General features: G+C 34.3%; 1 protein-coding gene across 3 annotated transcripts; it reads right to left on the minus strand.

Moving 5' to 3' along the window:
• Positions 1-2,473: 2,473 nt before the first annotated feature.
• On the minus strand, positions 2,474-14,012 carry LOC149484702 (coiled-coil domain-containing protein 6-like). 3 transcript variants are annotated; one of them, XM_089700942.1, is made up of 11 exons: positions 13,740-14,012; positions 13,540-13,669; positions 12,875-12,965; positions 12,308-12,457; positions 11,872-12,015; positions 11,353-11,492; positions 10,747-10,815; positions 10,276-10,390; positions 10,040-10,132; positions 7,237-7,356; positions 2,474-6,320 (listed from the first exon to the last, which is right to left on the minus strand). In XM_089700942.1, the coding sequence occupies exons 1-11, from the start codon at positions 13,762-13,764 to the stop codon at positions 6,141-6,143; spliced, it is 1,257 nt and encodes a 418-aa protein (XP_089557068.1). In that variant the 5' UTR covers positions 13,765-14,012; the 3' UTR covers positions 2,474-6,140. The 3 variants fall into 3 exon arrangements, with proteins under 3 accessions (XP_089557068.1, XP_089557067.1, XP_089557066.1); XM_089700941.1 differs by having other exon boundaries at positions 2,474-6,317; positions 10,747-10,824; positions 13,740-14,011; XM_089700940.1 differs by having other exon boundaries at positions 10,747-10,824; positions 13,740-14,011.

The raw sequence follows: 14,012 nt of genomic DNA on the forward strand, positions 1-14,012 counted from the left end.
AAATAGTATGAATTAATATTGAAAAAGGAAGTTAGCAATGTAACTCGATTGATTAAATATTTTTTGTAATACCTACACGACAATGTTGTGCCAACACTACAATTATTTCAAAGGACAAGTTTGTTAATGAGGAAATGAACTCGAAAGTCAAATTAATTATTCAGTTTCAGAAAAGCGATGATAGGTAGGTACAGGCAGGTAGTATCTCTCATGAAGTAAATAAGTAATATAATATATTATGTAGATATTATGTCGCTGCTATCGTGTTACGTTTGCTCTTATAAAAACCTCATTTGAATCCTTATTATACAGCGTGATATTATTATCATGGGCCTTTCTGTTAGCTCTACCTACTGCTTGCCTACGGTTCTGTTCGACAAGCGACAAACAAGCATGACGTGTCTCCGCCATGCTCGTCGACGTTTATGTTTAAACATGTACTTAAACATGGTGACATGAAACGTGTTCGATAATTATTAGAAGGATCAATAACGCTACGCCAACTATTCGTGGTTAGCAAACAATTATGTTTTACGACTGTCGCCTGTCGGGCTGCGCTTTACGTTTCTATTTGAATCTTAATTTCAAACTCGGTTTACTTTAAACACGCTTTCAAGGCGCTTATTTGCTTTGAAACTAACGTATGCGACGAATGTATAGACGTGATTGAACTGATTGTCACGAAGTAAAAACAAGTATATAAAATAAGTATATCTATCCAATATAGGATATACCTACTTGTTTAAAAGAAATGTTGGGTACAATCTGCCCCCCTATGCAAGTGGCTTTCTGTTAGCGTAGCGTTCACTAGAATAGACTACGAATGTATGAGATTGACGTAAGCTGTAGATACGTTTATCTACAGCTTACGTCAATCTCATACATTCGTAGTCTATTCTATTGAACGCTACGCTAACAGAAAGCCACTTGCATAGGGGGGCTGGTTTTTAATCTCACTCTTACCTAAATAGCATGCGTGTAGCATTTAAAACTTCACAAAATTTAAACGACTAATTTGTTTACCAAGTTTTAGGATAGCTAAGTGTGTATAATTTATCTTATAAAATCCTTTTATATGTTCTGATTTATTGTGATCGTGCTCCACTAGGATCAAATTTGATCGATATTATAACCAAATGTATTTTGTCTCTACAAGCAATCTCGATAGGTGAAGTGTACCTTGTATTTATAGAAAAGATACGTAGCCTCGTAGGTACAAGTAGATAGAGCTCCTAGCTTCCTGAACAAGTAGGTAGGTAGAGCTCCTAGTTACTTAAACCCAGTTTATATCGATAACGAATCTTAAAAAAACAGTCACGTTACAAAATGTTATGGTCTAATATTGCTAAAAGTTCATCGTGGGCGGCATTATGCAAATCACATTACCTGTAACCCTAGCAGCGACCAAGGCAAATACACCTTGTCCTGTCTGTCTCCGGTTTGCTTAGGTTTACGATGCGTGTGTAAAGTACGATTATTTCCCTGACCATTAAAGGTGCCGAATGCCGACGGAGTCCAACTTAGTTACGCCGACATACCATTGTTATTTTGTCAATATTATAATATTGTAAAACTTATCGCTAGAGTTTTAACTAAATTTCATACTTTTTACTTGTTTACATTTGATATTTGTGTAGGCTTGAACGCTTATGCTGAGTTGGTATATGATATGAGTAAAAGAGGTATCGCAATTATAAGAAAAAAATCTAAGTTATCAACGTACCTTCAAAATAAAATTTCTCTATGCAATGTGTCTAATGATCGTCTACGATGTGGTTTCCTCTTTTTAGTCGACTTTTCAATTTTCCTCATATTTTTTCCTTCCAATTTTCCACAACTAAAAATAAATAAAATTTAGGTACTTAACTTTATGCAGGTTCAATAAAAAAAAACAATAAGAAATGAAATATCTCATCTACATAGATATTATCTCAACTAATATTATAAATGCGAAAGTACTTAACTGTCTGTGTCATCTACACGCCTCAACCAATGAACCGATTTGGATGAAATTTTTTACAGAGATAGCTCGAGACCTGTGAAAGAACATAGAATACATAGGTTTATATAGGAACATAGGTTTTATCCCGAACATCCCCCGGGAACGGGAACTACGTGACTTTTTCATTGACTAAGCGGGCGAAGTCGCAAGCGGAAACCTAGTAGGTATATAATATTATGTACAAAAAAAAGATTATAAAGCTTTTGGCATTCATATATCTGAACTAAGGACAAAAACACCCACGTAGTTATGTATATAATAACATTTTTGCAAATACCTTGCCATGTGATTGGGATCAATGCATTTTATCTTTATTAATTTTTAGTAGTTAGATGTTTTTTTAATTTTTATCTAGGATGTCGATGACAAAAAATGATGTAAAAAATATACTGAGATTATATTATTTTATCGGTCATTTAATGTAAGATTATTACAGAATCATTTTTAAGGGTTAGGTAATCAATAAAACACTTTTTAATAATTAATGCATATATATTTTTAATAACATGACAAAAAATAAACTGTTTAAGTGAAAATGATCGCAATAGAATGGAGTTAGCCTTCAATCACCACTTTCGTTCCTCGGAATTACAACAAATGCCTAATCAACATAACTAACTAATAACATAAGTTTGGTGAAAGTGGTGTTTATAGTCGATGAGATAATTATATCAAATAGATTACAATCTTTTATCAGCTACAACCCTTACGTTAATTAACACAGTCTATACAGAACCCACTGCCACATACAGTCAAGCCCGAATATAATACTCAATATTTAATGATCAACACTAACTAAACATGATTATACTGTACGAGCCTTATTTATCAAAACCTCTGAGTAGTTTCAATTTTGCACGACCCTTTACTTTGTTGAAAGGCATCTGGTACTTGAGCCTTCACAAAACATCGTAAAATATAAATCACAAAAAAAAACAGAGAAAACAAATTAAAACCTTTCTATAATCACGTTAAAATGCCTGTGCATTTCCAATAATGATTATTATTTTGGTAAAACAAATAAAATTAACAATAAATGCATTAGGGTCATGTCAAGCCACATATTTAATATCCAACATTACATAGACCCTTAATTTCTAGAAGCGACATTGTAAGGGTCGTACGAAATCAAACAGGCAGTGAGCGATGTGCACCGTTTATACACGAGGACGCAACAAGAGATAGTGTGCACAATTACAAAGTATCGCCTTATAGCCGCATTATAATTGCAGTATTAACACAATACTTCTATATTATTTAAGCCGTAAGCTAGCTCGTACTACGTAACCAGCAGCAAGGAGTTATTAACAATAATAATTTAAGTAACCTTTGATCAGACCGCCTATCTGTTTATTTTTAATTCAGTGTTTTGAAAATTAATAAATAAGCTGCAAACATACTCCCATTTAAAGCTGTTTCAGGATTTAAGGATTTATTTCCAACTAACGCCCTAAAACGTTCATTTTCTAAGATTGTATTTAACATACTTTATATTATGCATTCGTATAGATAAGCGATCAGATCAATGACATAAGATAGAAATTAAATTTCCAATCCTTAATTTTTCACAATTATTACGGGTGAAATGTCCGATAGCTCTAAGTTTAAACAAAAATAGAATAAATATATTTAGTATCAAAAACAAATCACATGAAACAAACATTAATGACGCCATCGTACATGGGACCCTAAATAAGACAATTCAATGTGTTTAGTAATGCGAAAAAGAGCTCCAATTTTCTTTAGAAAATAAGCGATTAAAATTGTTAACTATAACTACATATTAAATAAAGAAATAAAATAAATAGAAGTAAAATGAAAGGCTTCCTTGAGCTTAGGTACATTTTGCCCTTGGAACAATGGTTTGTAATTGTCGATGTTATTTAATATAATTTAATTGTTTTTATATTATTTGCACACATTGAAAATATCCCGCCTGTCATATATCGCACAGCCATAAATCTATCAGTCCTCAATCCAAAAAATAACTATAGAAAAGATATTAAAGAAAAATATAATGACGTCATGAATAATAAAGTAATGCAATAGTGCTACAAGATTCCGATTTTAAATTATTTAGGTAAATATTGCGTAAGTGCATTTGCTTTGCAACACTCAGATTTTAAATTCGACAATTTACAGAATCATAAATATATTTTTTGAGAAGTTTAATTTTAAAAAATTCGACATTTCGAAATACATACAATTTTAAAGAACGTTCAATTAGGTATTTAGAAAGATCAATTTTATTATTCAACACTTGATCACAAGACACACTTTAATTTAAGATACTTATGTATAGATAAACAATTAAACAGACAAAAAGCAAGGTTACAATATGAGAAAGCCATAAACAGTCTTTGCATATTAATATTGTGCTGTTAACGTTCATTATTATAAATGAAAACATTTCAGATCAATCTTATTGGGCGAAATTTTGAAATGATTATGGAAATAAAATATTAAAAAATAAAAATAAAATTTACCTGTTAAAACGTCATCTTATGAATAGGTAATCCAAGACTTTAATAAATATCTAAGGTAAAGCCTGGTGACAAATATCTTCAATGTTAAGGATAACTAGCAAAATGTTAGGTATGTTTTCCTAATTTTGTTCTGAGCCTCGTGAATAAAACCACAATAGATTTGCCTGGCAGCATCATAGCAATACAATGCCTGATTATTTATTATCAAATTGGTAATATCGACAAAGTGTGATACAAAATGATGTATACAGAATGCAGTTTATGTTATGTACTTTTTTTGACGTCTAGAAACTGCAGCCAGCATTCATATTAGCGTAACTTACTGACGAAATGAAAAGTACTACGATCTTATTTTGATTTGGCGGAAAAGTAAAACTGCAATGCAATAGAAATAATTCATTAGCACACGTTTCCATAACCTTTTGCGGGTATAATTCTAGCTGGCGAAAAAGAAAATTTTTAATTCAGTACACTCATATTTGTACTAGTGTTCATATTTGTAGTATTTAAAAGTCGTCGCGGGTAAGCCAGCTGACCAAAAGCAAATTTTGATTTTCTAATGCTCTGTATGCTTATGTTTAATCTGTAGAAGTCGAGTCCAAATTCCTGGCGCGTATCCTGACTGGTGAAAAGCTAATTTTTTAATTAGGAACGCGCTCAACGCTGTTTAGTCTTTAGAAAATATATCCATGTACCTGACTGTTGAAAAAGAATATTTTTCGCGCTATAAGACGTGTTCAAAATCCTGGCGGGTACTAGGTGTCGAAAAAAGTTAATTTTGAATTTAGAACGCGCTCAATGCTTTTGAAAACGTGTCCAAGATCCTGGCGGATACTGGCTGGCGAAAAAAAAAGATTTTGAATTTGGAACGCGCTCATCGTTATTTAATCCTTCCAGGACGTGTCCATGGGACTGGCTGGCTGGGTGGCGAAAAAAGCAAGATTTTGAATTTGGAACGCGCTCATCGTTGTTTAATCTTTCGAGGACGTGTCCATGGGACTGGCTGGCTGGGTGGCGAAAAAAGCAGATTTTGAATATGGAACTCGCTCATCGTTGTTTAATCTTTCGAGGACGTGGACTGGCTGGCTAGATGACGAAAAAAGCAGATTTTGAATTTAGAACGCGTTCATCGTTATTTAATCCTTCGAGGACGTGACCATGGGACTGGCTGGCTGGGTGGCGAAAAAAGCAGATTTTGAATTTGGAACTCGCTCATCGTTGTTTAATCTTTCGAGGACGTGTCCATGGGACTGGCTGGCTGGGTGGCGAAAAAAGCAGATTTTGAATTTAGAACTCGCTCATCGTTGTTTAATCTTTCGAGGACGTGTCCATGGGGCTGGCTGGCTGGGTGGCGAAAAAAGCAGAATTTGAATTTGGAACGCGGTCATCGCTGTTTAATCTTTCGAGGACGTGTCCATGGGGCTGGCTGGCTGGGTGGCGAAAAAAGCAGATTTTGAATTTAGAACTCGCTCATCGTTGTTTAATCTTTCGAGGACGTGTCCATGGGACTGGCTGGCTGGGTGGCGAAAAAAGCAGATTTTGAATTTAGAACTCGCTCATCGTTGTTTAATCTTTCGAGGACGTGTCCATGGGGCTGGCTGGCTGGGTGGCGAAAAAAGCAGAATTTGAATTTGGAACGCGGTCATCGCTGTTTAATCTTTCGAGGACGTGTCCATGGGGCTGGCTGGCTGGGTGATGGCGGGCGAGGGCGCGGGCGAGGTGGGCGCGGGGGACGCGGGGCTGAAGGGCGGCGGCTCGAGCGGCCGCAGCGCGCCTGCACCTCCGCCCGGCACAGCTGGCTTCACGAACCGCTCGCTGGCGCGACGCGCCTGCTGAATGGAGATGTAACGATTATTTTGCAGTTCATTCCTGCATATGTAACATGTAAGAGTTCTAACCATAGAAATCTAAATAACAAGACACTAGAAGTCGTAAGCGCGCATGACCTTGTCGCCACTCAGGTGACTTCCAAGCAACCAGTGCGTTCGTCGCTGTTCAGTTTCTCTCGAGACGTATGTGTGTAAACATGGTGTCCGTGTGTTTCAGCATTTCCCATTGCGGAATTTCTTACATAAGTTGTAATTATACTAATAAAGGAATAACATTTCATCGGTATGCATTTTCCTACTAATTATGACATTATAGCAGTTCTAGTGTCTTGTTATTTAGATTTCTATGGTTCTAAAACACGAACGGCAAGTTGTATACGGCAGAGACGACTTAGTACTCTAAGGGAATAATATGGATGCAGTGTCAAAATACTGGAATCGTTAATTTGTTCTTTCTTTATTAGTTGACTAATTCATACTAAATGCTTTTAGTTACTATCCAAAAAACTTTTTTTTAACTGGATATACATAGTTCAAACCACGTCACATTCTATAAAACAAAAATTTTTCGAGATAATTTTAATCAGTTAAGAGAATTGATCAAGATACTTGATAGTTATCTATAGGTTCCATTATTTTGTATAAAATATTTCTTAAATATTCATTTCTCACTAAAACTCTTCTGAACCAAAAAAAATCCATACTAATATTATAAATGCGAAAGTGACTCTGTCTGTCTGTCTGTTACTCAATCACGCCTTTACTACTGAACCAATTTGCATGAAATTTGGTATGGAGATATTTTGATACCCGAGAAAGGACATAGGCTACCTTTTATTGCGAAATATGTACAACGGGCGAAGCCGGGGCGAACCACTAGTAATTATATATGTCTACCCTACATCTATGAACAACAAACCTGCGAGTTAAAATGCAGCGCGGGTCTAGACAGCGGCAAGCCGGCGGCCGGCAGCAGCGGCGACGCGTACGGCGACAGCGGCCGCGACCCGCCCGGCGACGACACGCTGCGCGACCGCGCCTGCACACAACATACGTGACATTCCAGAACGTTCGGGAATGTTCTACAATGTTCTAGAATGTTCTGGAACTTTAACGTAGCAGCACAGAATACATAATAGTAGCTAGTAGCTAAACGCTACAGAACGGACACTCCCGCCTCCCGCCAAAATTAAACACTTACCTCACCCCGCACGATCAGTCTAAAAATGGTCCACATTTTTTTACAGGGACGATACGCAACGAAGATTGACAACATTAATCAAATTGACTTAAAGTAATTTTATTATTTTGGATTTGTGATTATCGTTTTTCGTAGAAAATGTTTAGATATTGTGCTGTTTACGGATGTATTTCATCAGAAAAACCAGATTTTTTTTTTACGCTAAATTCAAATTCAAATTCAAATTCAAATTGCTTTATTTGCAGAATGTAGAATTACAAAGATGTTTGTAGATTATACAGATAATATAGATCCTTAAACATTCTGCTCGTAGTTGAGCGTGCAAATATATTATAAACTACATTAAATACAATATTATATCCCACAACACTTATAGATCCCAATACAGTAGCAGAAAAAGATTAAAATATTAATTTATGTCCAGATATGATATCCATTCATTTTAAATTACTATTTTTGATTTGTCAAGTCACTTATATCATAGAATTGCTTTGTGATTAGCCAGTTTACTAACCTCGTCCGGAATATATGTACAGGTAATTCTTTGAAATCGTCTGGTATTTTATTGAATATTGTAATGCTTATAAAAATTATACTATTTTTCGCAGTATTTATTCTACACGTCGGAAAATAAAGTTTGTTTTGAAATGTGGTCATAAATTGAGTATTGATTTCTCCTTTTTTCGTGTAATACTCGTAGACCGGGAGATACTGACACAAAATTTCGAGTCATTTGTAACAGGATGGCGGTTCTACAGGGGTCTTAGTACGCAATGACAAAAAGAAAAATGATGGTGTGAACGCTGGTACCGGTGGGTTAGTCGCGTGGGCGTTAGTCGAACTCGTCGGAAAAATAGCGAAAGTCAAACGATTTGTAACACAAAAATTTTAGAATTTACCGATAGCCCATAAAAAAGAAGTAGGCGGTAGTGTCATGCCATACTTTTCCGGTATGACTTACAGCCCGCCATACCGACGCGAATGTGTTGATTTAAAAAAAACAATTATTCAACCATTTGTACCAAGCTAACTTTTGCACAGGTAACCATCGTCGTGCAGCCATTTACGAAAATCGCCATGCCATACTTTTCGGACGATTCCAAATGGTCGCCATACCGCCGAAAATCTGCAATTTTTTTTTATTTCGCCTATCTTTTTGTACCAGTATTGCATTTGGCTTTTTGGAGAGTATTTGATAAAATGTGACCATTATTATATTTGCCATACTTCTAGTAGGGGGAAAAAGTGCTGTCATACTTGAAAAATAAATTTATTATTAATTTATATAAGTGAAGATTTCCAACACCTAGATCTTTGAAATTTTGTATTTATATTTGTTGATCCTCAAACTTACAGGAAAAATAAGTGCCATACTGTTACAAATCGTTTGACTTTCGCTATTTTCCGACGAGTTCGACTAACGCCCACGCGACTAAGCCGCCGGTACCAGCGTTCACACCATCATTTTTCTTTTTGTCATTGCGTACTAAGAACCCTGTAGAACCGCCATCCTGTTACAAATGACTCGAAATTTTGTGTCAGTATCTCCCGGTCTATCGGGATGCTTTCTTACAAATAAGCATACATCTCTAATATACATACATGTCAATGTTAATATACGAAGCTTAGCTAGTCACAAATGTGCCAACCATAAAGCGTTAACACACACATTTGCAGTCTCTACAGTGTGACTGTCAAAACCATAGAGATCTAGAGAGATGCCAATCGCTTGCGCTGAGTCCACAACCATGTCTCATAAAAAATTTACGCACACAACTGCAGTAAACAAAATCAAAACAATACTTCGCGTTGTGTGCGTGTCATCACACAAAAATATGAGAGCGACTATTCGTTCGCACACTAGATTGTAAGTGACGTACGTATACAGCACCACTACAGTTTGTTATTTTTTTGGACATATTGCTGCGACACCGGCCCCGCCCCCTAACCATATCTAGTTTCTGTGATCTGTGGTCAAAACGATAATTTTGTATGGAGTGTCCGGGGTGTGACACAACATACGTGACATTCCATAACGTTCGAGAATATTCGAGAATGTTCGAGAATGTTCTAGAATGTTCTGGAACTTTATGTAGCAGTTCGAGTACGAAATATTGACTCGCAAAGCTCTGCAGTTACATTTTACTTTCTTTATTGTTATTGAGAAATATTGTAGTAAATATTTAACCCATTGAGGCCCGAACGGCCCGATCGGTCCACGACACAATAGATTTTCTATTGTGTCTGTGATTCCGGGGCCTGAGTTATTAATAAATATATTAGAGAAAAAGTGTAATAATGCAACTTTTTCGTTTACAATATTTAGTAAAGATGAAAAAAATTAAGAAACACAATTTTCAATCATTTCAACGTAAAATGTATGTTTTAAAGAATGTGAAAATAATGTTCAAAAATTAAAAAAAAATCTTATTTTGCGGAAATACATTATTTATTACATAAAATTTCATAGACAAACATTTATAGTCATCAATGCTTCGCTATATATATTTTAAAAACTTACACTTAGAGCTTCATTGAATTGCCTTTCCTCTTCCATTTCTAAAGATGATTCACTTTCAGAGAGATGTCTACACAGCGCTTCGCGTCTTTCAACCTTAGAAAGTAATGAAGTCGGTTAAAAATTATCTTTAAATACAGTCACATTTTTTTTTCTATTTTTCAATTAACATGCAATTTATGAGAAAAATATTATATTATAATTATGAATTGTAAAAAAATATATATGTAACTACAAACCTCTTGTTGCAGTTTTCGGTGCAAGCGAATGTTTTCTTCCCGGATATGTTTCTCTTCTAAGGCAAAACGTTGCATTTTTTCTTTGTTTTCATTCTGAGATACCGCCAATTGATTTCTATTCCAAAGAAGTAACATTATAATTACACTGTCGAAACTTTAATTTAGAAACAGACTTACACTTAAGAAAAAAAACAAACTCGTAGGAATTGTGATATTCTCTTTAATTTTCTTACAATCAAATTCACTAATTATATGTATACTCATTGTTTGTGAGACCTCATTTTCAAATTTGCTTTGCATTTAATAAAACATCAGGTAATCAAACATTATATTCAATCCTGGCTATTCCTATTTACCTAAAAAAGACTTAGTATATCTACCTTTCCTTTCTATTATAAAAATAATATAACAATATGAATATTGCATGCAAATGAAATTAAAATAATAATATAATATGCTGCTATACATTACCTTAATTTAACAACCTCTGAGCGTAGAGTTTGAATGTGATTACTAAGATTTGATGCAGTGTCACCATTGCTGATGTCCCTAACAGGAAATGGAAATATTATTCAAATTAATATTGTTCATAATACAGCAAAACGTCAACAAAACATTAATTTAAAATGAAACCAGATTAAAAACATAATATGTTTCACCATGTTTTGTTAATTCTTCTCAAATTGTTAATATTAGCTGTTATTTTCGAGTGGTTTCAGACTAGCGATTAATACGCTTGTATCGGGTCGTTTTTGAAAACGTACGTAGGCACGTATAGGCGCGCATTTAATAGCACAGGTGCTTCGAAGCTCGTATAGAATCTCCCTCTCAGTTGATGGCGAATAGTAACGCAAATAGCAATATTTCTTTGTTAGGGTGCATGTGAACACTGACCCGAAACTGCGAACGAGAACGCCGAAATATGACCGTTTACGCGCGTCCATTTTTTTGAAGTGCTTATGCTAAAACGACAGTATACACTCAGAAGAATATGCTAATCTGAAACCACCCCTTCAAAAAGAAAATACACAAGATGCATACAAGCAAATAAAAGTTACAGAAAAGATAGTATATTACCTTGGACTAGCGGGATCCGACACAGGCTGGTCAAGCCTAATTTGTAAGGAACGTTTCTCAGCTTCAAGCTTATCCATTCTCTTCCATAGCCTGTTCACCAATGCTTCTTGTTCTTGCTCTAAAGTGTTCTCCAACTCAACCTATTTCACAAAATAGAAATAACATTTTCACATATAACTAAAAATATTCTGAAAATATTAGCAATAATTTTTGAAGTGAAAACTTCTTTAGCGGCGTTGAGCACTTTTTCTGTAATGGGTATAAAATCTTAAACTCGCGTCAGGACACGTGACCTGATCGAAAAAGCGTAAGACGGATACCATTCCAAAATATCAAACATGCTCAACGTTAATAATCAAGTTTTCACTTCTGCCGGCACTCCCGGAGTGCAACCCGTTTTGTTTTATATATATTTTTTAGATTTTTAGCCTATTTCTAATTAATCAATTATTATACAAATTTCATTGAACTATAGTTATAAAAAAAAATATTACAAGAATAAACACATTTACAATTCACCTTTTCTCTTCTGAGTCTTTCTAAATTTGTTTGCTTTGCAAGAGTTTCTGCTTCAAGTTTTTCGATTTTCCTCATTAATTTATTAACTAAGCATTCTTGTTCTTGCTCCAATGTTTGTTCCAGTCGACATTTCTCTTGACGCAACTGTAATAAATGATAAAAATTTGGTGTTATAAATTTAAGAAGTCACTCATGCTCACAATTCAAATAAACGCATATCATGCACACTTTATAGTCTGGTAACTACTTAATACAATACAACAATTATGTTTATTTAAAAAAATTTCTTTCATAAATATGTGTACAAATTACATTTTTACATATCAATTATCAAATATTAACAGCATTCAGTCACATATTGACTGATATGAATCTAAAGAAGTAACTAACATTGACAATTATATTGAAAATTGAAAATATATAATAGATATATCACCTGATTCAACTTCCTAGACAAATCATTTGTTAAACACTCCTCTTCCCTTTCATAATGATGAGCAAGAGTCTCCTTTTCTTTCTTCAAAGCTTGAATTTTCTTTAATAGGGTATTGGATATATATTCTTCCTCTTGTTCTGCCTTTGCTTGCTAGATAAAACAATTTTTTTAATTAATATTATGATTTAATCATAACTATGAAATCACTCTATAAACACTCCTAAATGTTCACGACCCTCAGCAATGAGGATTTCGACTTAGGGAGGATAATTTAAATTAACATTTAAATGCCAATACTTATTTTAAAGATGTAATATCTATTAAAAGTAGATGAAAACTGGTTACTATCACAAGAATCAGTTCCCGAACAACTACGACATTGGGGCCTTCAAGAAAAGAGCTTATTTGTCCATAAAAGGCAAAGCACCTTTAACACTTCTAGTGTTACAAGTGTTTATGGGCAGTGGTGACCACTTAACATCAGGTGGCCCACCAGCCCTTTTGCTTGCTCTGACATAAAAAAAGACTATTTCTAAGCATGGTTTGTGATTAGAAAAGGATACTTACTATAGACACTGACGCCTGCCTTAATGCACGATTTTCTTCCTGTAATGCTTTCACTCTCAATTTGTATGTGTCAAGTTCGACCTTAAGGACCCTGAAATAATGTAAAGCAAACTTTCAGAAAAAAATTATTTTGAACCCACATTATTTTCCTTACCATGGCCTTAAGCTTAAGTAACCTTGGACACACACATTCCCACCTTAGCAAAAAAATTTCTTGTGCTATATCTATCATACATTCAATAGACAAATTAATGTAATATAGGGTAAAATATTATTATGTGAGAAGTAACAGTGCACAAAGGTACATATTTTATTATATTGTTATATAATTAATTTGGTATAAGTAATAATTTAATAGCAATCTTTTTCAATAAATTTTTGGATAAGCATGAACAATTAATACATATTAAAACCTCTATAATGAAAACGAAAAAATTGTGTGTTGAATGTTCGAAACTTATAAGTATATTATTATGCATCGATATTAAATTTTCATAAATGCTAGTGGTAATACATTTTTAGTATTTAAGCGAGACTAAATTTTACTTCGAATTAAAATTGATGGATTTGAATAACGTGAATTGACGACCTTGCCAAATAGTTTGAAAAAATATTTATTGCAAATTAGGTGCATTTGTAAGTACATTGAATATTCAGAATTTTACCTATTTTGTTGCTGTAACGATTCAATCCTTTTTTGCAGCTGGTCTCTAGAAACTGTGCTAGGAGGTAACATTGCTCCGCCGTCTAGAGAACTCGAATCACTTTCTGAAGCGGAATCGCCCATTTTGTGTCCTAAAATCAAGCTTACATTTTATCACAGCCCACGATAATACAAACAATACTGTAAAAATATATAATTTACCTGGAGAAATCACTGTATCATCCATTTGCACAGCACTGTTTAAAGACAGCAACAAAATGTCATCAAATAAGAACAAAAAAATTATGAAAATATCGCTCAATTAATGATTATAAAATAGCACAAAAGGCGTATACGTAATTTTTTTAATGTGGATTTATCGTTTACTAGAATGAATTAACAAGTATTTAGAAATTAACCAAATAAATTTAATTGCAACTGCAAGACCTCAAAAACCTCATCAAAAACCTCAATTCTCTATTCAATAGTCAGTCA

The sequence above is a fragment of the Colias philodice genome, chromosome 11, assembly GCF_061535455.1.
Source record: "Colias philodice isolate Cphi_HAF_F1 chromosome 11, ilColPhil1 Martin Lab GWU primary, whole genome shotgun sequence".
Lineage (NCBI taxonomy): Eukaryota > Metazoa > Arthropoda > Insecta > Lepidoptera > Pieridae > Colias > Colias philodice.